At 47.3% G+C, this 24,706-nt stretch overlaps 1 protein-coding gene across 1 annotated transcript in view; it reads right to left on the bottom strand.

The window, feature by feature from the left end:
• Positions 1-24,706, bottom strand: part of INPP5B (inositol polyphosphate-5-phosphatase B) — a gene marked incomplete at its 5' end in the record, with an annotated part of 37,661 nt that overhangs the window by 10,946 nt on the left and 2,009 nt on the right. The window contains 11 exons of the mRNA XM_083370076.1: positions 2,983-3,094; positions 3,337-3,524; positions 4,249-4,359; positions 7,552-7,666; positions 8,266-8,367; positions 9,094-9,225; positions 10,181-10,241; positions 14,126-14,239; positions 17,553-17,582; positions 18,089-18,186; positions 18,761-19,194. Of these exons, the coding sequence (XP_083226202.1) occupies positions 2,983-3,094; positions 3,337-3,524; positions 4,249-4,359; positions 7,552-7,666; positions 8,266-8,367; positions 9,094-9,225; positions 10,181-10,241; positions 14,126-14,239; positions 17,553-17,582; positions 18,089-18,186; positions 18,761-19,194 (1,497 nt within the window). The remainder of the gene's footprint in view (positions 1-2,982; positions 3,095-3,336; positions 3,525-4,248; positions 4,360-7,551; positions 7,667-8,265; positions 8,368-9,093; positions 9,226-10,180; positions 10,242-14,125; positions 14,240-17,552; positions 17,583-18,088; positions 18,187-18,760; positions 19,195-24,706) is intronic.

Raw genomic sequence — 24,706 nt, 5'->3', positions numbered from 1 at the left:
GCAAGCGCTTGCCCACCCCTCGCACAAATGGAACTGCATGTGCATGTGTTTGCCTGCTGCTCACCCAGAACCATCCTCTCTCCCCCCCCCAATCGGTCCTCAAAGCTGGAAAGGTTGGAGAACTCTGTCCTAGTGGTTTGTTGTTGTTGTTGTTAGTTGAGAATTCGTATCCGACCCATCGCGACCCCATGGACAACGTTCCTCCAGGCCTTCCTGTCCGCTACCATCTTCTGGAGTCCATTTAAGCTCACGCCTACTGCTTCAGTGACTCCATCCAGCCACCTCATTCTCTGTCATCCCCTTCTTCTCTTGCCCTCAATCTTTTCCAGCGTTAGGCTCTTCTCCAGTGAGTCTTTCCTTCTCATTAGGTGGCCAAAGAATTTGAGTTTTAGCTTCAGGATCTGGCCTTCTAAAGAGCAGTCAGGGTTGATCTACTCTAGGACTGACCGGTTTGATCGCCTTGCCATCCAAGGGACTCGCAGGAGTCTTCTCCAGCACCATAGCTCAAAAGCCTCAATTCTTTGGCGCTCAGCCTTTCTTATGGTCCAACTTTCACAGCCATACATTGCAACTGGGAAGACCATAGCCTTGACTATACACACTTTTGTTGGCAGGATGATGTCTCTACTTTTTAGTATGCTGTCTAGATCTGTCATGGCTTTCCTCCCGAGGAGCAAGCGTCTTTTAATTTCTTGGCTACAGTCCCCATCTGCAGTGATCTTGCAGCCCAGGAAAATAAAATCTGTGGACAATCACTTAAATATGAGCCAGCAGGACAAAATAGCTCCACACACCAGCAATCTGTCACTTGGGCAACAAGCAGGTCCCTGGCACCAAAGGAGGCATTTCTCTTTCCCCCCCCCACCCCCACATATACACATACTCCACAAGACAGAGTCCCTCTTTTGCACAATAGTGGCTGGACTTGCAGTCAGCATTTCTTTACGTCAGCCTCCTTCAATGGGCAGGGCATTTTAGGGAAGCTGAACAGAAAAGCCCTTAGTTACTTAAGGCTGTGATTTGACCTTGAAAATAATGCTATGGTTTTAAGCCGTGTAACTTGCTCTCCATACCAAAAACAGCTGATTGGCCATATAGCATTTGTTGTGCTCTCAGTTTGGACTAGATGGCCCCAGGGTGTTGTACATGTTATAGAAAATTTTTTGCTGCCTACCCTATACCAACAATTCAGTTTTGCCAACATTTGATACTGTAGCTACAATTTTACTGTAGATCTGTGGTGGCGAACCTATGGCACGCATGCCACAGGTGGCACACGGGGCCCTCTCTGTGGGCACGCGCGCCGTCACCCCAGTCCTAGGCCTTCAGCTGGGTTTTATAAAACCTTTTCGCTTTAGGCTTCCGCCGTGTGCTGGAAAAAAAGTTTCAATCAATCAATTTCAACTTCTCGCAGGAAAAAAAAAGATCTTGCCAAGTTGGAATTGACTGAACTTTTTAGTCCCACCCAGTCTGCCATTACCACCACAGCCACGCCCACCCAATTGGCCACACCCACCCCATGGGCAATGCCCACCTGGCACCTGACGATATATAAGTGGGTTTTGGGTTGCAGTTTGGGCACTTGGTCTCTAAAAGGTTCGCCATCACTGCTGTGGATCCTGTAAAAATTACCATGTGCCAGTAATAAAAAAATGGTGGGAACATAAAGTTGAATAAGTAGTTGACAAAGAGGTTAAAATATTGTAGGATTTCCCAATACAGACTGATAAAAGTCTTGGCTCATAACACAACGGATTTAATTGGGTGTGAAAAAAAGAAAGTGTGGATAATTGACGTGGCAATGCCAGGGGACAGTAGAAGACAAAGAACTGGAGAAAAGTGTGAAGTATCAAGATCTGAAAAATGAAAAGTTGAAAAATCATAGGTGGCCTTTGACTTACAACTGTAAAAGGAGCCTTCCTATTTTGGTTGTAAGTGGGTTATCACATGACCAAGCCTGAATTTTATGACACTTTTTGCAGTGGTTGTTAGATTTTCCACTGGCTAGTTTCTTAACCAATTTCTAATCCTGAAGAACATTTTCTTGGGAAGGGGAAGCCTTCAGAATCAACCCCCTGGATCCTCTGGACAGCTGGGACTTGCAGGAAAGTTTTGGAGCTGAGCTGAGAAGGCAACCAGGAGAGTCTCCAGCTGGGGTGGGGTGGGGCAACCAAGAAGCAAATTCACCAAGGAACTAGCAACAATACAAGAAAAACAAAGAAACAAAGATAGCTGAGATAACAAGCCTTTGATAGAAATGACGAAAAAGAAGAAAAGCGCATCACTCAACTCTCACCAATTTTTGGGTCCTTTGAAACACTGGTAGGATGGAGGCTGTTCAAATGTCAGGGGGAACCTCATTTCAGAGGGCAAGTAATGCAAGAGACAAGGTGTGCTTCCGGGATCACAACAGATGTTTAACTGAAGGAACTTGGAGTATGCCAACCTAGCCAGATTGAACCAGCCAGGCAGATACTATGGAAGACGGGCGCTCCTTCAAGTAGCCAGATCCTGTGCCATGTAGAACCAGCATTTGAATCACACCAGAAAGCAATCATACTGGCAATCAGTGCAACTCACAAAGCAGAGGTGTTCCATGGGCATACCAAGGCATGTCCATTACTGCCTGTGCTGCTGTATTCTGGATCAGCTGAAATTTCCAGATAATCTTCAAGGGCAGCCCTATGTAGAACACATTGTGTAGCCAAGCCATGAGGCAACGAGACCATGAGTGAATATTTGAAGCCCCATCCCCACCCCCAATCTAGGAAAAGGTACAACTGATGCAACAGATGATCTGGGCAAAGACCTTCCTGCCACCTACTCAGAAGTTGTGAATACAAGATAACTCCCAAACTGAAGACTCCCTTGAGTAGGGTAGTGCCACCCATTTACAGTTTTGCATGTTGTATGAACTCAGCTATCAAGGGTCTGCTCCTCCCAAACTTTTCAAGGGAACATAACAAAGAGAGTTGACCTCACCTGATCATGTTGATAAAGAGCATGGAAGTCTTGGTCCTCCACCAGCTTCTTTACTTCTTCCATGTCCTGCTCTTTCAGCCGGGAGTTCAAGTCCCCCAGCCATAGGACGATGCTATCAGGAAGGAATTCTGGTAAGAAAATGACCGACACCAGCTGCAGCTCCATCTTCTCCGCACCAGCAAACGACAAGTCCTACTTCAAGGAGCCCTTGAATCCACCCAATGCAAAACAAATGGCCAGCAAACTTCAACCCAGATCAGCGCCTTGAGTCTACTACTTGGCTAATGGAAGTCCAAGCCAGGCAAAGCCATGCATTCTGTTGCCCTGTTTGTCCTCAGAGGCTTCCCCACTTACTCGTGCTGGCTGAGGGGGATGGTTGGGAGGCTGGGATCTTGCTGGAAAAACTGCAGATGGGCACAGATGTCGTGGAAGTCTTGGTTGTACTGCTCAGATTCCGGTGAGTGGGCTGTCAAGTGGGCATTCACCACACAAATAGTGGTGCTGTGGAACCTGAAGCGGATGGCCACGGCCCCCTTGGTGTCCTGCAAGACACAAGGGGAGTAAGCCCTACGTAACAGCATGGAAGAAGATGGCAAAAGGGGTCCTTGCTTGGAAGCAAACAGGAAAGGGCAAAATCAGGAATTAATGCAGGAAATATTTTATGACATTTTGTATGATGTCATAAAATCCTTTATGATATTTTTATGTCACTAAATCTTTTATAATTTTGTCCCAATTCTTCTCTGTTTCTTGAAGTAGATTTCCTTCTCTTACTTTTTCTCTCTTTCACTTTCTTTACCTATGTTTAATTTGTTTTTTTAATCTATGTAGAAACCCTTAATGAAAGTTATTTTAAAAAACTGAACTTTATCTTGGCAACAATCAGTGATCTTTGCACTTTGCTCTCTCAGCCACATGTTCACTTAAGCGACTATTTGGCTTAACAACTGAATTGGTGGAATCAACTGCAGTTACTAAATGAGGACTAGCTGTATTTATTTTCTTTTTTTTTTTCCTTTAGTGCATCAAGACACGTGGTGCCCCAAAGACTCATACCAGGCTGGGCCAGGCTAAGGTTCTGCATCGCTTCTGGAGGGGTGAGCCAGGCAGGGAAAATCTGACTCTTTGCTTGATTCTCCTCTGCAGAGCTGGTGAATCCTGCCCCCCCCCACCCCAATCCCTTCTATATAGGACCATTCTAGAGTTTTGCCCATGTCTTGGGAAGGACAGGCTCCTGGCTCAAATTGTCCTTGAGAAGAGACTCACCATGGCACCCAGGGGACCGACTGTCACCCCGCACACATCTGAAACATTGGCAGCAAGCTCCTTCTTCATGCAGAGCATCAGCAAGATTCCAACATGCCAAACAACTTTGATCTGTAAGCCATCAACAGCAAAACAGAACGATTGAGGGGGATGTCGCCAAAATGCCAGCCTAACCCTAACCCTAATCCCAAACAGAAACAAAATGCTTTGAATTAAGCAGTTTTCTCAGCAACAGTCCAACCAGGGCTGTTCCTTCCAGTCTAGCTGAGAGCTGCCTGCCTCCCACCCTTCAGTTGCAGAGCAGAAGAGACTGGACACATTATAAATCCCGTGGTTGGAAATAATCTACTCTTTGTAATTTAAAAACATTGCAGTATTTTTTTTCCTCTTCTGGAACAATTCCTGCCCATCTTTGGCACGAAAACCTTTCAGGTACATGAAGAGCCTTATGTAGTGAATATTGGAGGTGGTGACCCTTTGAGAGCTGAACGCAACGAAATTTCATTTTAACGTACATTCAAAGTGATGATAAAGTTATTATTCTATTCTATCGCTCGCGGGTCTTTTATCAGCCTTCTCATCTCTAGACCAAATATAGTAAGCTCCTCCATGCTTTTTCTTCCAAGCACATCATCTTGCTTGCTCTCCTCTGGAGAGGCTCCAGTTTGTCGATACCCTTCTTAAATTTTGAGGCCATCTGGATGTGGTCCAACCAAATACCAAATAAGCGATAAATGATCTTCATTTTGACACGGCAGCCTAGGACCGCATTTGCTCTGTTTGCAGCTACAGCCCACCATTGGCTCATATCCAGTTAATGATCCACTAAGCCACACAGAACTGTTTACCGATAATGCCGACAGTATGGTTTCCTGACTCCACTCCCCCACCACCACATGCAGAGGCTTTTTGTTTTTCTAACCCAAATGATGGACATTGTATTTGGGTCCCTGCTGGAATTCATATTTCATGTTCTGCCCAGTTTTCCAGCTTGTCTAGATTCTCTTGAACCTTTAGAATATGGGGCTTGCTATCCCCTCATTTTTGTGTCCTCTGAAAGTCATGTTTTCTAACCATTCATCGAACTCAATTTGACTAATGCAAGGCTGAGAACAGAGCTTTGCAGTAAGTCACTCAGTGCTTCCCTCCAGCAAGAGATGCAGCCATTGACATATTCTCACCCATAGTGTTAGGTCCCCAAAACCTCTGTGCTTCCCTTGCATATATATTCTACTTTTGGGGCCTGCCATTCTGCTGGGGGGAGGGGGTGCTTGGGATAACTTTCGCTTTCTACTCTCCCTCTCCTGCCTCTATCCTTGAGAAAGGAAAGTGTCTCCCTTATCAGAGAAACGAAAGCTGGAGAAGACCTTGAGATGTGCGGCCAACTGTGCCAGTTACCCAAACATCATGCCACCCGTGGATTGGCTGAATTTCAAATGGACATTATGACTTTGCTGGGAGGAGGAATATTGCTGGTTTAATTATACCATTCAAGCGGGATTTTCCTCAGATCTCGCCTTGGCTTCCCTACTGTCACTGACCCCCAATAAAAGTTTCCTTTTGAGACGATGCCTGTTTCAAGAGTTCTGCTTTCTTGGGTGGTTAGTTGAAGTGGGTCCTTACACATACAGTCATACATTCAACTAATACCACATCGAATTAAGGTGGGAAACTCACACTCTGCCATCTACTCTGCTAATAATCATGTCAGGTTTTGTTGAATATTCTGCTGAGTCAATATTTTGCCCACCACATTTGCCTACTCAACTAAACTGCTCAGAAAAGTACCTCAGGGCATACTTGTTCTTGGTAACTACAAATTCCTTTAAACGCTAAATCATATCATAAAATATACTGCTCACAAAAATAAAGGGAACACTTAAAAACAACACAATGTACTGTATTTAATAGTAGGATTGTAATGTATGTGACTGACATACAGGTTAACAACTACAGGAGGCGCTGTGCTGGACAGCTCCGGTAAGGAGCCGCGTTCGGTGGGAAAACCTCGCAAGCCCATTGGTTGACAGCCTGGCGGGAAAACCAGGTTTGAATCCATTGGCTAGCGCCCACCTGGACAGGTACAAAAGGACCCAAGTAACCTCTTTTCCCCAGTTTGCTTTGTTCCAGTCTGCCATTCCAATAAGGACCAATTGTAGCCTTCATGCATGTTTGTGTTACTGCTCCAAACTTAACAAGAATGTATATAACCAAGCAGTATATAACCAAAAGTAGTAGACATACTGATGATGGATCTTAAATGAATTCTCCTTCTGGAGAGCTCAGGGGTTAAGGCTTTTTCTAAAAGTCAGCAGCAGCAATGGAGCCATCTGGCAGCCTGGTGAGAAGCTGTTCCCGGTGGGGCTGGCTCTCTCACTCGCCCCAGACTCTCGGGGCAGAGGAGCCCAGAGCATCCCAGCCAGGGACGCCCACAGTGGACGTGAAGGCTTGACCTCGGCTGGCCGGTCCCAGTTCTAAGCAGAGCCTCTGGCCAGCATGAAGAGCCGTTCCTGCCCTCCCACAAGCAGTCAAGGGGGACCAACTGCAGCTTCCAAGCATGTCGCCGAAGCAGTGCCATGCATGGTGCCTGGCAGTAACCAAATGGGCAAGTGACCAGGGTGCCCATAGCCAGGACCTCGTGCCCTAGAAAAAGATCTGCTTCCTGATTTTGAAGAGCTGATCCCTATATGCTTTCTTGGAATTTGCAGGATAGAACAGATCCCAGATAACCCTGCAGAACCTCAGCTTTCTTATCAACAAAGATTCTGCCTTGCAAAGTCAAGACTTGCAGCTGGGGGAAAATCTTGGCCCTTCTAGAAGAGGGTGGCTACCCGAACAAGGTTGCTGCAGCCCCCACTTTGGCTGCAATGTGTGAAAGGGAAGAAGCATTTTGCCAACCCGATACCAGGTTTGGTGAAGTTCACCTCTAGCCCTTCTTCAGCAGTGTTTTGTGCATCCTTTCTGCTACTTCCTTTCCCAGAGTGCTCAGGAAGACAAGGCATCAACAAATCATGGGCAAATTCATCCTGGTTGTTCAGAGTTCTGCTTCAATCAACCAAATTGCCAGCAGCCAACAGAGCACAGCCCCGGCATTCCAGTGGTCCAGCCAGAAGCACCTGGTGCCCTGAACTCATGTCCCCTGGCTGTCTGAGATGGGGGAAGCAAGCAATACACAACATTCCTGTGACTTCTTTGTGAGCTTAGCAAGGGAAGGGAGAAAGCGAAGCCCCCTGGCTGAGTGCGACAGGATGGGCAATGCAAACAGCAGAACAGTCCCTAGGCAGCTAAAGCCCCCAGCCCTACCTTTGCATACTTGGCTCCTGGGTGGAGGCTCTTGGTCACAGCTTTAAACCATTCCTCTTCTCTTGGCGTGTCATTAAACACAGCAGCCTCTTTGTTCAGATCCAGTGCCTGAAAGCTGGGTTCCAGAGAGGGACGGTTAGGTCCTTGCTTCCCTATGGCAGTGATGGCAAACCTTTTAGAGACTTTTAGTACCCAAACAGCAACCCAAAACCCACTTATGTATCATTGGGTGCCGGGTGGGCGTGGCCCATTGAGTGGACGTGGCCCATTGGGTGTGCGTGGCTGCAGTGGTAACGGCCGACTGGGTGGGACTAAAAAGTTCAATCAATCAATTCCAACTTTGCGAGATTTTTTTTCCCCGCGAGAAGTTGAAATTGATTGATTGATTGAACCTTTTTTTTGCACATGGCAGCGAAGGCCTAAAGCAAAAAGGTTTTATAAAACCCAGCTGAAGGCCTAGGACTGGGATGACGGTGCGGGTGCCCACAGAGAGGGCTCTGCGTGCCACCTGTGGCACACGTGCCCTAGGTTTGCCACCACGGGCCCTATGGGAAGGAAACTATCTTCTCCAGCTCCGCAAAGAAAACCAAGGTAATCATTGTTGCCTCATGACGAGCACTGCCAAGCAGCATCTGTGCCCATGAAGCAAAAATAAGATTGGGGCAAAGCGTTCGGAACAAGGTCCAAGGAGCATGGAAAAAGAGGCTGGCTTACCCCACACAGTAGACATCTGGAGGCTCCACGTCATGACTCAGCCAGGGCAGGAGGCTCTCCTGGGGTGCCCGACCCTTCACATTGTAGGAGCCAACGAAGAATCTGTGGGAAACACTTGTTGCTCCATCTTGCCAGATCACTCCCTCTGCCTTCTGGAGAATGCTGACCCCAGCCCTTTGTTGGGAACCTTTCAAGCCTCTTTCAAGCAAGCGGAGGGGGTATCCTGCCCATCCCGTGTTCCTCCCAAGACCAGCTGTGACCCATGATTCAGAGTCTGACTTTGAGCTTGAATCTTACAGTGTTGCTCCAACTAAGCTCCTGCTTCAAGATTGTCAGCCTCTGGACCCAGCAAAGCTGGGATTCAATTGGGATTGATCAGACACAGGCATCTCCTGTTCACCTGGAGCAGTCAAATGATGAGGCACACCCCAAGCCTAGGCCTAGACAGATGCATACAGAGGCGCGCAGAGAGAGGGTCCTCCATGAGGCTACTTGCTAAGTAAAGGAGGAGGCAAGAGTAACTGCCTGGAGACAGAATTAGGTAGCTCTTTTGCTTACAATTTTTGTTGGAAACAACCATTTGTAATACTAGTTTGTGACTCATTCCTACTTCTTCGTAACTCTTTGACTGGTTGATTCCCTGATTTGGCTTTCGATGACTTTTGGAACATATTTGGACTATGCTTTTACTTCTCGGGCTGTAATTGGCGTTTTCTGGCTAGCTCTCTCTGCTAGGCATTTGAACGTCATTCCTGCCTGCTGCTGTTTTAACTGCGGTAAGTAGCTTCTGCATGTGCCAGCAGCCACAAGACCACCCCACCCCCTTACTTGAAGTGGCAGAGGGATGCATACAGGTCCTCCTTCTGCAGGAGCTGGGACCTGAGGGTGGGTCCCCTCTGGTCCAGGGTCTCGCTTGACACCAGCACATGCGAAGTTCCCTCTCTGTGGGGCTCGCTTGGCCTAGAAATGAGGAGGGAGGAGGAGAGAGGGACAGTCTTCCAGGCAGTAGGGGGTAGGAGGAGCCTAAAGCACAGATGAACTTAAAATGGGTGCTTAGTCAGTAAATTAAAAAGAGTAGGATTGTTCCCCTCATCTTTGGTCAGCGCTCTCTCTCTCTCTCTCTCTCTCTCTCACACACACACACACACACACACACCCTGCCTGCTTCTGTTCCCATGATCCTGGAAGAGGCCGGAAGAGCTACACGTGGGCCTCCTTCGCTGCTGTTCTGCAGCAAGTTAAGCAGGTCTGGCCCTGCTAGGATGGGAGACCACCAGGAAAGCCACTGGCTAGGTTGAACGTGGAATTATTCTGGAGGAAGGCAACGGCCAACACCCTCTAGAGCTGCTTGGGTCCTGAAGGCAACAGGACTCAAGGGAGAGTTTGCCTACCAATTAAAAGGCATGTTTTTTAGCGCTAGACAGAAAAAAAAGGAGAACGCTAGGATGCCTCTGCTTGGACTAATTCAGAAGGTACCCAGACTTTGCCTTTCCACCACTCAGATGGAAGGGTGGTTCTGCCAGTGAGGTTTGCTTTCCAAAAGATTTGGGCCCCCACAAGAAAACTATGGACACTGTGATCAGAGAGAGGCAGTGCTTTTTTTGTAAAAGAAAAAGGTGCCGGAACTCACACATGTCATACAACCCGCCTTGCCTACCCTACAAGGTTCCGTCCCAAAAAGGTGCCGGAACTCCGTTCTGAGCGTTCTATGAGAAAAAAAAGCCCTGGAGAGAGGCATCTAATACTGTCAAGTAATGGCAGTTTAAAGTTGCCCAACAACAGCCCCTCTCTGGACACACCCCAAAAGTGACACAGTGAAAACAGGGTGAAGCCCGCACACACACACACACACACACACACGCAAGCCATCTGAGAATGCTTTGCAAGGTTGGATGGGTGATTGTGAGCCACCTACCTGGGGGCCCCACCTGGCACGTTCTGCCCCTCTGGTGGGAGGTCTTCTTTCTCAGCAATGCCTGGAAACACCAAACACCCCTGAGATGGAGCCCGGCCAGATCTTCTTGCAGGCCCCCCCAGGCTTCAGAAGGACTCCACTTGGGGGGGGAGGGAGTGTTGTAGTAATGAGGAAGAGGAAATGAGTCAATTTTGACTCGATCTGAAGGAAGCTGGACAGCAGGACTCCAGCAGTGGTTGCAAATAAGTAGCAGGGGTCCCAAGAGCAAAGCTCCTCGGGGTTAATTCCCAGACTTGGGGGCAGCTGGCTCCATCGTGGCCTTTGCTTCAAGCTCGAAAAAGGCCTACATGCTTCGGTCTGCAAAGCTGGATCTTGGAACAAAAGTTCTTTTCAGTTGGGAGCCTTGGAGAATTCTCAGTGAGTGAGTAAATAAAAGCACTCTGCCTGCTCCTTTTCCAAGGGAAACATTGCAGCTGATGCTGATGCCTGGAGCACCTCAGCTGAGGAAGGAGGATTTCAGTGGGGTGAGGGGGAGAAGGAAGGAAGGACCACCAAAGAAGCTGGGGGCTTGTAAAGCAGGCTGCCACGGATCTAGGACAACTTGCCATGGTCAATTCGCTGGGGCCATCTCACCACGTCCAACTCAGTGCGACCAATTTGCCACAGGACAATTCAACGTTGTATTCATCGTTTCAGTGACTTGTAATATTGTTGACCACATTTTCATTGACATTATTATAACTCTTGTGTTTCTGGATTGACTTTTATTATTATTATCGGTCACGGCTCCATCGAAATTAATTAATTGTCCCACAGCAAGTTGTCCCATTTCCGGCTCCCAACATAGCTCCCTTTGGATGGGGGTTCGTGGGAGCTGCTCCCCTGGGGCCAGAGTGGGTTTGCCTGCATGGAGGAGAGGCCAGCCAGCCTCCCCCACATATAGACCCAGCGCAACAGGGCAGCAAAGCTGGCAAGGCAAAAGCCAAAAGGCTGCGGAGGCTGGAGGGAATGAGTAAATGCTCTTGGGTGGATCCCCTTCCTAAAATTCCTAGATCACGAGCAGATCCTACCCTCCTGTCTGTTGCTTTGGACCCCAATTTCTTTCGAAGAACTTGTGTTTGCCAATTCTTGCCCCCCAACAGATATCAAAGCCTCTAAATTGTTCCCAAGGGCACCACAAGCGCAGCCAGATCAGGTTTAGGCAATACAGTAGTCCTTGACTTATGACCCGTTCATTAATAATTGTTCAAAGTTATGACGGCACTTAAAAAAGTGACGTACGACCGGTCCTCACACTTACAATTGTTGCTGTATCCTGGTGGGCCTGTGATCGAGCTGACATGTCTTTACAAGGGTTGCAGCATTTGGGGGGGGGGGTCACATGACCACCACTGGCATCCTTCTCAATGGGCAAAGTCAATGGGGGAAGTTGGATAATGATCATGGGAAAAGTGGTCATCAAATCAGGCATGCCTCACCTAACAGCCACATCACTTAGCAATGAGTTCTAGTCCCAATTTGGGGGGGGGGGGTGTTGTCATATGTCAAGGATTACCTTTAGGGCCCTGCTCTGGTGGCTGATCTTTACCCTCAATCTCAGTCCCACTCCTGTGGACCGAGGACATTTGCCGCAATACAGCTGACCAAATACTCTCTAAATCTGATTCACCCATTTCTTATTAACCTTCCAGGAGCCTCCTGTTGAGTCTGGGGATCAGTTAATGCAATGGATTCCTGGGGCTGTATTTAACGAGGTGTTTGACCCAAGTCCTCATAATCACCGTGCTCAGTTATAAAAATACACTTCTAAGTCAATTACTTGTGACTAAGCTGGTGGCCTCAAATTCAAGTGTCAATTGGGTCCTCAGCCTCTGAAAGGATGAAGACCAGTGTTTCCTTCACGGTTCCCTTTACTGGGAGAGGAGGAATAGGTTTTTCGTGTTTCTGACACTATCAATGGAGACGCAAGTCATGAAAACATGCTTTTCAATAGCGTTTGTTAGTGGAAAAGAGGCAATCAGATTCCAACTGGGGTTTTGGCTAAAATAGGCTCCCCTCCTACAGTGTTTGTCAATCATTGGGTCTTTCTAGACCAGCCTGATGGGTTTGGAAGTGGAAAGTACTAACTGAAGTGGCTCTTTTACCTACGGGTCACACCCAGAGGACAACATTGCACGATTGTATCTCAACTGCTGGCAATTAAGGTGTGGATACCAGAACAACTTCTAGCTGTGCAGAGCAGACATGGGTGCCTGTGTGTAACAGTGGAGGGTTTTCTGGAGGGGAAGAAGTTGAAGTGGAGCCATAGAGAGCGGCTCCCTGAGAAGGGGGTTGAGTAATTTACCACTTCTGGACTGGATCACATTCCTTTGGCAGAACCAGAAGGTGGGCTGGTGGCTGAATTGCCAATGTTCTTGTCAGCCCAGCAGCCAGGCAGCATCCCGCAGGAATGGCCTGGGGCACATATCCTCAGGAGATTCCCTCAATCTCTCCTCTCTGAGTAAAGTGTTGTTCTTTGAAGAGCAGCAGCTGAATTCTGGCACACAAGAGAGGAGATTTCTGTGCCTGAACCAGGAGTAACAATTGACCGAAATCACTCAAAGGAGCCAGAGGAGGACAAGGAAGCGGAAAACTTTCCTTTGGGATTTTACTTATTTCTGGGAAGCAGAATAACTGTTCTGGTTAGATATTACATTAAGATGAATGTGGGAGAAACAAATGTGAACAAGAATTGTAAACAGGATATATGATGAGACAAGCAGAAGGATTCGATAGAAAAGGAATGCTATATTGCTGTGATTATTATTTCTAGAAATATTAGAAAACTTGCATACTTAATTACCATTTATTAAAACAATAAGAATTGTACTGCTAAGCTTGTAAGCCGCCCTGAGTCTTTGGAGAAGGGCGGGATATAAATGGAATTAAAATAAATAAAATAAATAAAATATTAACTTAAGGTTGGTAAAAGAGAACACTATGGGGAAAAGAGGAAATCGTGTAAAGTTATCGTGTGGATTATAGAGTATAGAATTTGTTAGTGAATGTTTGTTTAATGTAAACCCAGACAACACACTGTCTACCAAATATCAAGGTGATTATGTTAAAAAATTAATAAAACACTTTTTTTAAAAAAATATATCAAAAGGGCAAAAGGGAACTTGGAGGTCTTCTAGTAGTTCAAGCTCCTGATCATGACAGGAGACCTTACATCATTTTGGTCAGATGGTTGTCCAATCTATTCTTGAAAACTCCCAGCAATGAAGCACCTACAATTTCAGGAGGCAAGCTTTTCCACTGATTAATTATTCTCACTGTCAGGAAATTTCTCCTTAGTTGTAGGTTGGATCCCTGTTTAATGATCTTTCACCTGTTATTCCTTGTCCTGCCTTCAGGAGCTTTGGAAAAATAAGTTGACTCCCATCTCTCTGGGGTAGCTCCTCATGTACCAGAAAACAGCTATCATGTCGCCCCAATTCTTCTCTTTGTTTCGTGAGACGGAGCTAGTTCCCTTAACCATTCATCGTACGATTTAGCCTCCAGACTCCTTATAATCTTAGCTGCTTTTCTCTGCACACTTTCTAGGGCCTCAGCATTATTTTTGTATCACGGTGACCAGAAATGGATCCAGTATTCCAAGTGTGGCCTCACTAGCGCAGTATAAAGTGGCACTATCACTTCTCGTGATCTTGATGCTATACCGCACTGGGGTTGTTATTTTATTTTATTTTTTTGGCAGCCCCAGCTCCCTCTCCGTGCATATCCCCAAGTTCTCATGCGCCTTGCAATTCTAATGGCTGGGTGGCTTGGCATTTGTGGCTCTCCAATCAGCCCCCCTGTTGTGCTGGGACCTGGGGGGAGGGGTAGGCCTTTTTGCACTGCCGAATTAGATGCTAGCCAAATCCCCTTAGCAACAGCAGCAGCAGCAGAAGCAGCAATTCCTACCTCCACCACAGCGTTTCCTAACCTCCCGCAAGAACGTCTGCGTCTGGGAGCCAAAAGGCAGCTGGACCAGCAAGTTGGCCTCAGGTGAGACAATCCGGATGGTGACATCTGATCCTGCATGTGAATAAGGCAAGAGAAGAGTGGCCTTGCTGTGTGCAAGAGGGCCTCCTCCATTGCAGCCACATCAGTGTGCGATGGAGCTCTGCCTCAGGGCCCCAGGTCCTTCCTTGCAGACCAGCTCCATCCGACCGGCGGCCCCTCTGCTCCCTCAGGGCCAAGCAGGAGAGGCCCCTGGGCTCCGATCCGGCGTGCAGAGCTGAGTGCTCTTTCAAGATTCAGCTGGGGCTTCTCTGAGCAAGTAAGAGGGCCGAGAGGAAAAGGCAGCTGGCAGGAAGAGGTGGTCTAGCAGATGAGCAAAGGGAGGGGGTGGCCTGCCGTGGTTGACTGAGCAACCAATTCTGCTGAGGAGCTGCAGGCGGAAGAGATGTAAACCGTTTGCAGACTGCCCAGAGAGGAGGGAAGCTATACAGCAAAGATCAAGGGCACTCCTCTGGAACAACTTCACTTCTCAATGAACTGGGGAAGAAAGACAGACCAGAGACTGAACAGGCACAGGAGCAACTTTGCGTGTGACGTGTCTGAGCTCGTGCTGATAATACTCTGGGACATCTTTCTGCAATTCAGAACTGTTCTTAAGGCTATGGCAGAAGAAACGGATGCAGTTGGGCCTTCAGGGGAGAAAGAGAGATGGGCACCAGCTTCCTGCAGGAAGTCCAACGGGAGAGTCTGAACCTTGCACAAGGAGAAAGAGAAACACCGGCCCTGTAGTCTCCCAGATGGCTTGACCCCTGCAGATAAGTTGCATCTCCTTAGGGCAGAAACTTGACCCAGCTTCATTTGTTATGTACTGGGCTTGTGGTGATACACCACATGCGTTGCTGGAGCAGCTAATGGCTCTCCAGCAACCCAGGCTAGCTGTCTCCTGTCCTGTAATTGGCTAGCCCCAGGCGGCAAGAGTGGGTTCAAACCTATTGGCTCTCACCTAGGGGGCTAGACTATATATTGTGGCTGGTTGCAGCCCAAGTTTCAGCACAGTTCTAGCAAGAATAAAGTATGTGTTATCCTGTACTCAGCCTCGTGTCTTCCTTCCTGCACCAAAGAGCCCACAACTTAACATCATTTATGACAGAACTTTCCCAATCTAACCTCCAGGAAATATCGGAGGTAGGAAAGCAGGAGTCTTTCGAGTGCAAAACGTGCCACCAGCGTCCCTGGATAGGAGGGGGAACATAAGCAGAGAAAGGCAGAGGCCTCTGTTTGTGCGGCTGGCACTTGGCCATAGATTCTGTACTCTCTCTCCTCTCCAGGGTCTGTCATGGGGGGCACTTCAGTGTATCAGTAACTCTCTTGTTCCTATCTAGGTTCATGGAAGTTTCTGGAGAACTATTCTGTGATGGGTACCATATTTAAGGAAGGACCTTGATCAGGTGGAGCATTCCAAAGCAAACAACATAGAAGGAACTTCACTTGAAGGCGCCAGGTATGCGTACCTGGTAAGAGAAAAGGAAGAGGAAGAGGTGGAGACTACAGGAGATATAATCATGGTCTTAAACAGGGGTAGGCAACCTCGGCTCTTTTATGACTCATGGACTTCAACTCCCAGAATTCCTGAGTCAGCTATGCTGACTCAGGAATTCTGGGAGTTGAAGTCCATGAGTCATAAAAGAGCCGAGGTTGCCTACCCCTGGTCTTAAAGTATCTGAAGGGCTAAAAAGATCCAGTAGAACCGTTCAGAGCTGCTCCAGCAGAAAGGTCAAGATTTTAATTACAATAAGTAGATTTAGGCTGGATCTCAGAAACCATTTTGTAATAGTAGGGGTGAAACACATTGGAACTGATTGCCTCAGGTGGCCACAGACTTTCCTTTGCTGGAGATGTCACAGCAGAGGCTGATGATGACCACCTGCCCCAAGGAATGCTGCAGAGGTGGATCCTGCACTAAGAAGAGGACACAATCACGGGATACAATTGGCTCTGTTTCATTTCTACTTGTTCAGACCCCAAACTTGAAAATGATGCCCAGGTCTGACTACCATATCTAAGAAGATTTGGGAGAAATTGGAAACAGTTCACAGAAAAACTATGAAGATGGTCAGAAAGGGAGAAATTAAGTTCTCTGAAGAGATATTGAAGAAACTGGAAATGTTTTGCCTTCAGAGACAAGACTTGGGAGTCAAATGATGACAACTCTTCATTTATCTGAAAGGAAATCACGCAGGTCACGATTTATTCTATTCCACATTGGGACAAGGATGTGCATCAGTTTAAGCTGCAGGAAAGCTGCTTTCAACGGAACATTAGAAAAAGTGTAATAACAGAAAGAACAAATCTGGCAGCCACCCAAAGAAATGGTACGCTCTTTTTTATTCCCCACAGTGTTCATGTTCAGCCCGGACAACCATCATTTGTGAAGCAAAGGATCTGGCTTCATGATTAAATGATGCCTCCAAATTCTGAGATTTTACGATCTGCAGAGCTAAAGCTAAAAACAGAAACTCACCATTATCAGCCTTTGAGTGCTGTGAATATTCTCTGACTCTGTGTACTCTGTAGTCCTCAACTTACAACTGTTCATTTAGGGACTGTTTGAAGATACAACACCGCTGGAAAAAGTGACTTACGACCATTTTTCATGTTTATGACTACTGCAGCATCCTCGTGGTCATGTGATCAAAATTCAGACACTTGGAAACTGGCGTGTATTTTCGACAGTTGCACTGTCCCGGGGTCAGGGAATCCCTTTTTGCAACCTTTGGACAAGCCAAGTCAATGGGAAAGCCAGATTCACTTAACAACCGTGTTGCTAACTTAACAACTGCAGTGGTTTAGTAAACAACCCTGTGGCAAGGAAGATCATGAAATGGGGCAAAATTCACTTAACAACTGTCTTGCTTAGCAATGGAAATTTTGGGCTGAATTTTGGTTGTAAGTCGAGGACTACTGTACAGAAGAGTGGTGCTATAGAAGTCAAATTATCAAGACAAAAGTGACTCTCTAAACAAATGGGATAAATATAAATCGATTCTAGCCCTCATGAAAAAAGAAAAAAAGGGCTTGGTGAAGTTTAGAGTGGTCTCTCCCCTCTAGGAGGGGGTTTCCTTCTATGACTTCAGAGTTTCTTGCCTCTTTTCTCCTGATTTGCACAATTGGATTTTTTTCCGCTCGGGAACAGCCTTGTGCGTATTGGTTGACAGGCTACAAAGGCTGGTTTTCCTGGATGCAGAATTTGCGGGGGTGGGCAATTTTTATTCTGGTGCATAATTGTGACAGGAATGCCCTTCTTGCAAGAGAGGGAGGTTGCAATTTCCAAAAAAAAGAAAAAGGATTTTCATTTGCAAAAGTTACAGCAGGCAGGCTGTCTGCTTACCTAGAGTGGGCAGCTCCGTCTCCGTAACCACTGCCAGAAGAGAGAGAACAGTTAGTCTGCCTTAGTGGAACTGCCACAAGCGTGCACACGCACACATACATATGCACACACACACACACACAGCCCAACAGATCACTGGTGAATAAGAGTCACACCTGTGCGCAAAAGCTGATGTTGCCCTTGGTCTCTGCAGGGCCATCTACCTGGCTACGTAGGGTGTGCCTAACTAAGCCAGTGAAACACCATAGCAGCAGCTTTTTCCTGATCGGCTAGCCTCGGCCCCTTTGACCCTTGCTTTGGTTTTAGCAGGCTTGGCATGCTGCTCTGGTTACTTTATGCTTTCACCTATTCTGCAAGCCCAGAATCTGGATCGATTTGGGAACCGGCTAAGGCTGTTCTGTGGGCCCAGTTCCGGGGACGGATGGCTTGGCGTTCATCTCCCTAGACCTGAAAGGGGGATGGCTTCGGCAGGCCCGGAGGCCAAAGGGGCCAAATCCCGGCGAGAGAGAAGGCGCAGGCATCCCAACAGCCCTAACCTTCTTCCAGCGCAAAGCCTTCCTCCAGGCGCAGCACCCGCTCCAGAGCCAGGTCCTCGGCCGCGATGGCCATGCGGCGGTGGGCGTAGAGGCAGATCCTGCGGGCACAGCAAGGAGAGCCCCTCTCCGGTCAGCCCCATCCCCGCCCCCGCGGGCCCGTCGCCCTGGCCCCAAGGCAGGCCCGGCTCCAGCCCGGCAGCGGCCGCCTCTGCTCTCCCCGGCAGGGATGGAGGGCCCCGCCACCCGCTCAGCCCCAGGCTGAAACGACCGAGGGGCCGCCTGCGGGAACCGCTTCCCTCCCTTCGCTGGGCGCGAAGCCGATGGCGATCCGAAGCGGCGGCCGGGCAAGCGGGCGAAGGCGCCTCTGGGGAGCCGGGGCTGCCTCGCTTAAGGCAGCGTTTCCCAAGCTTAGGAACTTGAAGATGCGTGGACTTCAACTCCCAGAATTCCCCGGCTGGGGAATTCTGGGAGTTGAAGTCCACGCATCTTCAAGTTCCTAAGGTTGGGAAACACTGGCTTAAGGAGCCGCATCACGCCAGACCAAGCGGGGCTGCTCAATCCACCGCCCCCTCCCGAGCGTCTCCGGCTGGCTGGTGCCTGGAAGACCCCCGGCCCGGCTCGGCTCGGCTCGGCTTCCCTAGGCGAGGAGGGCAGGCGGCACCGGGCACTCACAGGCATCTCTCGCCGCTCTCCACCAGGCCCAGCAGCCGGCTCTCCAGGCGCGCCTTGCCCACCAGCAGGGTGCCCTGCACGGCCTGGGCCGGACGGTCAAGGCAGACATTCGGAAGAGCCGCAGGAGCCGCCCGCCACATCAGCCGCCCAGCCTCCCCGCCCGCTCCCTCCGGGCTCCCAGCCTCGGCCCCTGCCCGCCGGCGCCTCCCTCGCTCAAGGATACGGCCAGGCACGTCTGCCCGGCGGGCAGCGCCTCCTGCACCACCCCCGACTGGTCCATGCCGGCCGACGGGCGCACGAAGACCGCGAAGACCCCGGCCAAGCGGCGGCGGCGGCGGCGGCGGCGTCTCCGGCCAGCAACGGGGGAGGGAGGCGTCGGGGGGAGGGAGAGGGGCGGGCAGGCTGACGAAAGCGTTGCGGGCTGGCGGGTCTCGCTCCGGGAGGGGGAGAGGAGCAGGGCGGGCGGGGACCGCGAAGGCTGCGCGGCCGGTGCTCGGCGGGAACGGAGGGAGGGATGATGGCGCGGCACTCTCGGGACCTCTCGACGCCTCCGTCCAGGGCAGGGGTCGGCAACCTCGGCTCTTTTATGACTCGTGGACTTCAACTCCCAGAATTCCTGAGCCAGCAGAGCTGGCTCAGGAATTCTGGGAGTTGAAGTCCACGAGTCATAAAAGAGCCGAGGTTGCCGACCCCTGGTCCAGGGAATGGTCCCGGCGCTCCAGCCTCTTGGCTCCCTTCCTTGCCCCTCTCCGGCCGTCCTGTGCCTGCTGCGGGGTCGGCGAGCACCCCCTTCCCACCCAGCGATGCCCTCGCCGTGATGTCGTCCCGTTGCCTGGAGGCGGTCCAGGTCTGGATGGGAAGGAACAGGCTTCGTCTCCATCCTGCCAAGACTGAGTGGCTTTGCGGACCGGCATCTCGGGCTAACCAAACTATTCCACCTTTAATGATGGGGGAGGGTGGTAGCGCTCTCCGTCATTCCTCCCTCCGTTCCCGTTGAGCACCGGCCGCCGCGCAGCCTTCGCGGTTCCCGCCCGCCCTGCTCACCTCCCCCTCCCAGCGAGACCCGCCAGCCCCCCCCTCCCCATTGATAGGGCTCACAACTTAGGCGTCGTCCTGGACTCACGGCTCAATTTTTTTTTTTTTTATTGAAAAGTTTTACAATACAATTTTCCATTAAAAACCCCCATCCCCCCCGACCCTCCCCTCCCCAGCTCCCCCCTCCCTCTTCCCTCCCCGTACCTCCCCCCACCCTCCTCCCCCCCCCCCCGACTTCCCAGAGCTAAATACAAGGTATATATATATAAAAACAATCATAAGCAACCATATACTAACAACCATAAATTCTAAAATCCATCACCCTCTAACTTGTATAAGAACAAACAAAACTTAACATTATTAAATATATATAAAAAAGAAAATTGGAAAAGAAAAGAAAAAACACGAAAGAAGACTTATTCAAATGCTAGATAAAACTTCTTAACCCTATACTTATTCTGGATAAACTCAATCCACTTTCTCCATTCCATAATATAACGTTCTTGCGAGTGATCTTTCAAATAAGCCGATATCTTCGCCATCTCTGCCAGGTCGGAAACCTTTAAAGTCCATTCTTCTATGGTCGGCAGCTCCTCTTTCTTCCAATATTGTCCTATCAAAAGTCTTGCTGCCGTAATTAAATTCAGCATCAACTTAGAGTCCACCACTGTAGCATCAACAATTATTCCCAACAAAAAAAATTGCGGACAAAACTTTATCCTTCTTTTAAAAATCTTCTGTATATTCCACCAGATTTTAATCCAAAAGGCCTTAACCTTTTTACATGTCCACCATATGTGAAAATATGTTGCATCTTCAGCCCCGCACCTCCAACACTTAGGCTGATAATTCGGGTACATACTTGCAAGTTTTTTAGGATCTAAATGCCATCTATAAAACATCTTATAAAAATTCTCTCTTAAGTTTTGAGCTTGAGTAAATTTCACATTCCTCACCCAAATCTTCTCCCACATATCCATAGTAATAACTTCCTGGATATTTTGGGCCCATTTTATCATACAGTCCTTAACAAGCTCTGTTTCTGAATCAATCTCAATCAGTGCAAGATATATCCGTTTAATGTGTGCAGGTCCCTGATGTCTAATTTGCTTTATCAAATTTTCATCAATCGTTGCAAATCCAATTTTCTGGTCTTCTTTCCACCTGGCCCGTAGCTGAGTATATTGAAACCATGTTTGTACAACCTTCTCTTCTCGCAAGAAGCTATATGATTTCAAACACCAAACATTCCTTTCTAAACTTAAAATTTCCTTGTAGGTAGTCTCATCGTGTTTGAAACCAGCATGTATATTTTCTATTGCGTGTTTTGGAATTGCCCACAATGGTATCTTACAACTTAGCTTATGTCTATACTTCTTCCAAACTCTCAGCAATGCCTGTCTTAGAATATGCGTCCTAAACACGGTACCTACCTTCTTATCATACAACAAATATGCATGCCAGCCAAACAACAAATCATGGCCCTCAAGATTTAATAACCTCGATTGCGTCAAATTAATCCAATCACTTATTCCTACTAATGCAGCAGCTTCATAATATAATTTGAAATTAGGCAATTTAAGGCCACCTCTCTCACGAATATCCTGCATAATCTTAAGTTTAACTCGTGGCTTTTTCCCTGCCCACACAAATTTATTGATACCACGCTGCCATTCCTCCAAGTTAGAATCTTTCTTAAGAATCGGTATCATTTGAAATAAAAATAAAAATTTGGGCAGGACATTCATTTTCACTGCTGCAATCCGTCCCAACAAAGTCAATTGCAATTTTTGCCAACTCTCCAATTCTTTTTGAATTTTCCCCCACAATTTTTCGTAATTATTTTTATATAGCTTTGTATTCGAGGGCGACAAAATTACCCCCAAATATTTAACCCTTTTAACAATCTCAAATCCAGTTAATCCTTCCAAGAAGGCCTTCTGTGAAACTGTCATGTTTCTAGCCAAAATTTTAGTTTTCTGTACATTTACTTTAAATCCAGAAACCTTCCCATATTGTGTTATTATCTCTATCAGGTCCACAACAGAATTCTCTGGCTGGGTCACTGTAACAACCAGATCATCTGCAAATGCTCTCAATCTATAATCTTGATCTCCAACTTGTATCCCCTTAATTTTTTCCGAATTCCGAATCTTGTTCAATAATATCTCTAAAGTTAATACAAATAGCAAGGGCGATAACGGACATCCTTGCCTTGTACCCTTCTCAATATTACATACTGCCGTCAAGCTATTGTTAACTATGATTCGGGCAGTTTGCTTTTGATATAATGCCCTAATCGGCTGCAAGAAATTTTCCCCAAAATCCATTTTATCTAACATTCTCAACAGAAATTGCCAATTCAATTGATCAAAAGCCTTTTCAGCATCTAAAAAGATTAGCGCTGCAGAGATCTGGTTGTGTCTTTCCAAAAACTCTAACACATCAACTATATGTCTAACATTATTTTTCATTTGCCTACCACTAATAAACCCCGTTTGATCCCCATGAATCACCTGTTGCAGAACCCTCATCAGTCTATTAGCCAAAACCTTAGCAAATATCTTATAATCTGTATTTAAAAGCGAAATCGGTCTGTAATTTTTAACTTGAGTAGCATCCTGATCTTCCTTCGGAATCAATGAGATAAAAGCTGTTCTCCAAGACGGTGGCACCTTTCCCCCCCTCTGGATTGTCTGGAACAGTTCCTTTAACGGTTTTATCATCTCAAATTGTAAATTTTTATAAAAGGCCGCAGACAAGCCATCCGTACCGGGCGCCTTATCAACCTTCAAATCCTTAATTGCTGTAAGGATTTCTTCTTCTGTGATCAGTTGGTTAATCCCCTCTCTTTGTGCTTGCGTAAGGACCGGAATATTAGCATTCTCCAAATATTTATCAATGTCTTTTACCTCAATTTCCTCTTTGGTATATAATTTCGAATAAAAATCCACAAAAGCATCCTTAATCAGATTCTGTTGAAACACAACCCTTCCTTTATATTCAATCTTGTCTATGTTAGAGGCCCTTTGTTTCTTCCTCAGTCTATAGGCTAACCATCTGCCTGGTTTATTAGCGTTGCAAAAAGTATTATGCCTAGCAAACCGCAGATTGGTTGCCACTTGGTCTGCCATTAATTTATCAAATTGTCCTCTTAACAGCCTAATAGCCTCTTTAATCTTCACGTCCCCTGGATTCAAAATCAAAACCCTTTCTTTTTCCTTTATTTCATTCTCCAGTTCTTTCCTTCTAGTTTCCATTACACGTCTACGTCTATTATTCATATATATCAACACCCCTCTCATATAGGCCTTACTAGCATCCCAAACCATATCCATCGAGGTACCCTTATTCATATTAATCTCGAAAAAATCCTTCATCCGCTGTTTACATTCTTCCACATTTTTCTGATCTCTAAACAAGTTCTCATTTAGGCGCCACGAGCGCCTATCTCTTTTCTCCTTATCAATCTCCAACCAAACTGGACTGTGGTCTGAAATAGTTCTTGCACATATCTTCACTTTTTTAGTTCTCAAAAAGAAGTCATTAGTCAACAAAATAAAATCAATCCTTGAGAAAGATTGGTGTCTGTCAGAGTAAAAAGTATAATCCTTCTCCTGCAGGTGCCTCTCACGCCAGATATCTCGCAATTCCAAATCATCCTTCAATTCAAAAAAAGTTTTAGGCAATCTGGCGTGGCTTGGAACACGCTTAAAAGCTCCAGCTTTATCCAAGTGTACATCCAGAACACCATTCCAATCTCCCATAAAAATAAAAGATTTATAATCCAACTGGGTAAGCTTTGTATGAAGTAAGCTAAAAAAATCAGCTTGTTGTTGGTTAGGTGCATATAGTCCAACTAGAAGCATCTTTTTACCTTCTAACAGCAGCTCAATCATAACATATCTTCCATGCTTATCTGCTTCAATTAAATCTGCTGTTAGAGCACTTTTAACATAAACAACTACTCCATTTTTCTTATTCTCTGCAGAGGCAACAAAATGCGTACCCAGTCTCGCGTTCAATAAATACTTTTGATCCAAAACTAATATGCGTTTCTTGCAAACATATAACGTCTATCTTAAATTGCTTTAAATATTGAAAAACTTTCTTCCTCTTCTGCGGTGAATTCAGTCCATTAACATTCCAAGTTAAGAATTTAGTTGCCATGAATATTCTCCAGAAGCCCATGGACCACAGCCTTGATAGGACTAACTTCTTTAGGCCGAGCTCCTCCCACAGCTTGACTGTATGTACGTTGCGAAGAAACTGAAGACTTTTGTTGATCTTGTTCTATTATTTTCTTTGCTCGTTTTAAAGCAGCACGCGTCACTCTTTGCTCTCTAGGATCATCCAAAGAAGTTGCAACTTGATCTCCTCCCACTCCACTTTCCTCTGTTTCCTCCTCTTGTTGTTCTTCTTCTCCAGATCCTTTCCTAGCTTCCAGGAGCGTTAATGGAGTTGCTTTTAAAACATTGTTGTAAAAATCACGCGCTTGCTTCACAGTAATCAACCGGTACCAAAATTGAGACTCACGGCTCAATTTTGAAGATCATATACGAACCGTGACCAGGGGAGCTTTTGCCCAGGTTCGCCTGGTGCGCCAGTTGCGACCCTACCTGGACGGAGATGCCCTACGCACATTCACTCATGCGCTCGTGATCTCCCGTTTAGACTATTGCAATGCTCTCTACATGGGGCTGCCCTTGAGGGCCATTCGGAGACTACAACTGGTGCAGAATGCGGCCGCGCCGAGTTGTGATGGGGGTCTCCCGATACTCCCATGTAACACCTCTACTCTGTGAGCTGCATTGGCTTCCGGTTGCTCTCCGGGTGAGATTCAAAGTGCTGGTGATGACCTATAAAGCCCTAAATGGCTTGGGTCCTGGATATTTGAGGGAACACCTGCTG

The sequence above is a fragment of the Vipera ursinii genome (genome assembly GCF_947247035.1).
Source record: "Vipera ursinii genome assembly, chromosome: 9".
NCBI lineage: Eukaryota > Metazoa > Chordata > Lepidosauria > Squamata > Viperidae > Vipera > Vipera ursinii.
Note: the sequence above shows the minus strand (reverse complement) of the source record. Positions and strands in the feature narration are given on the sequence as shown.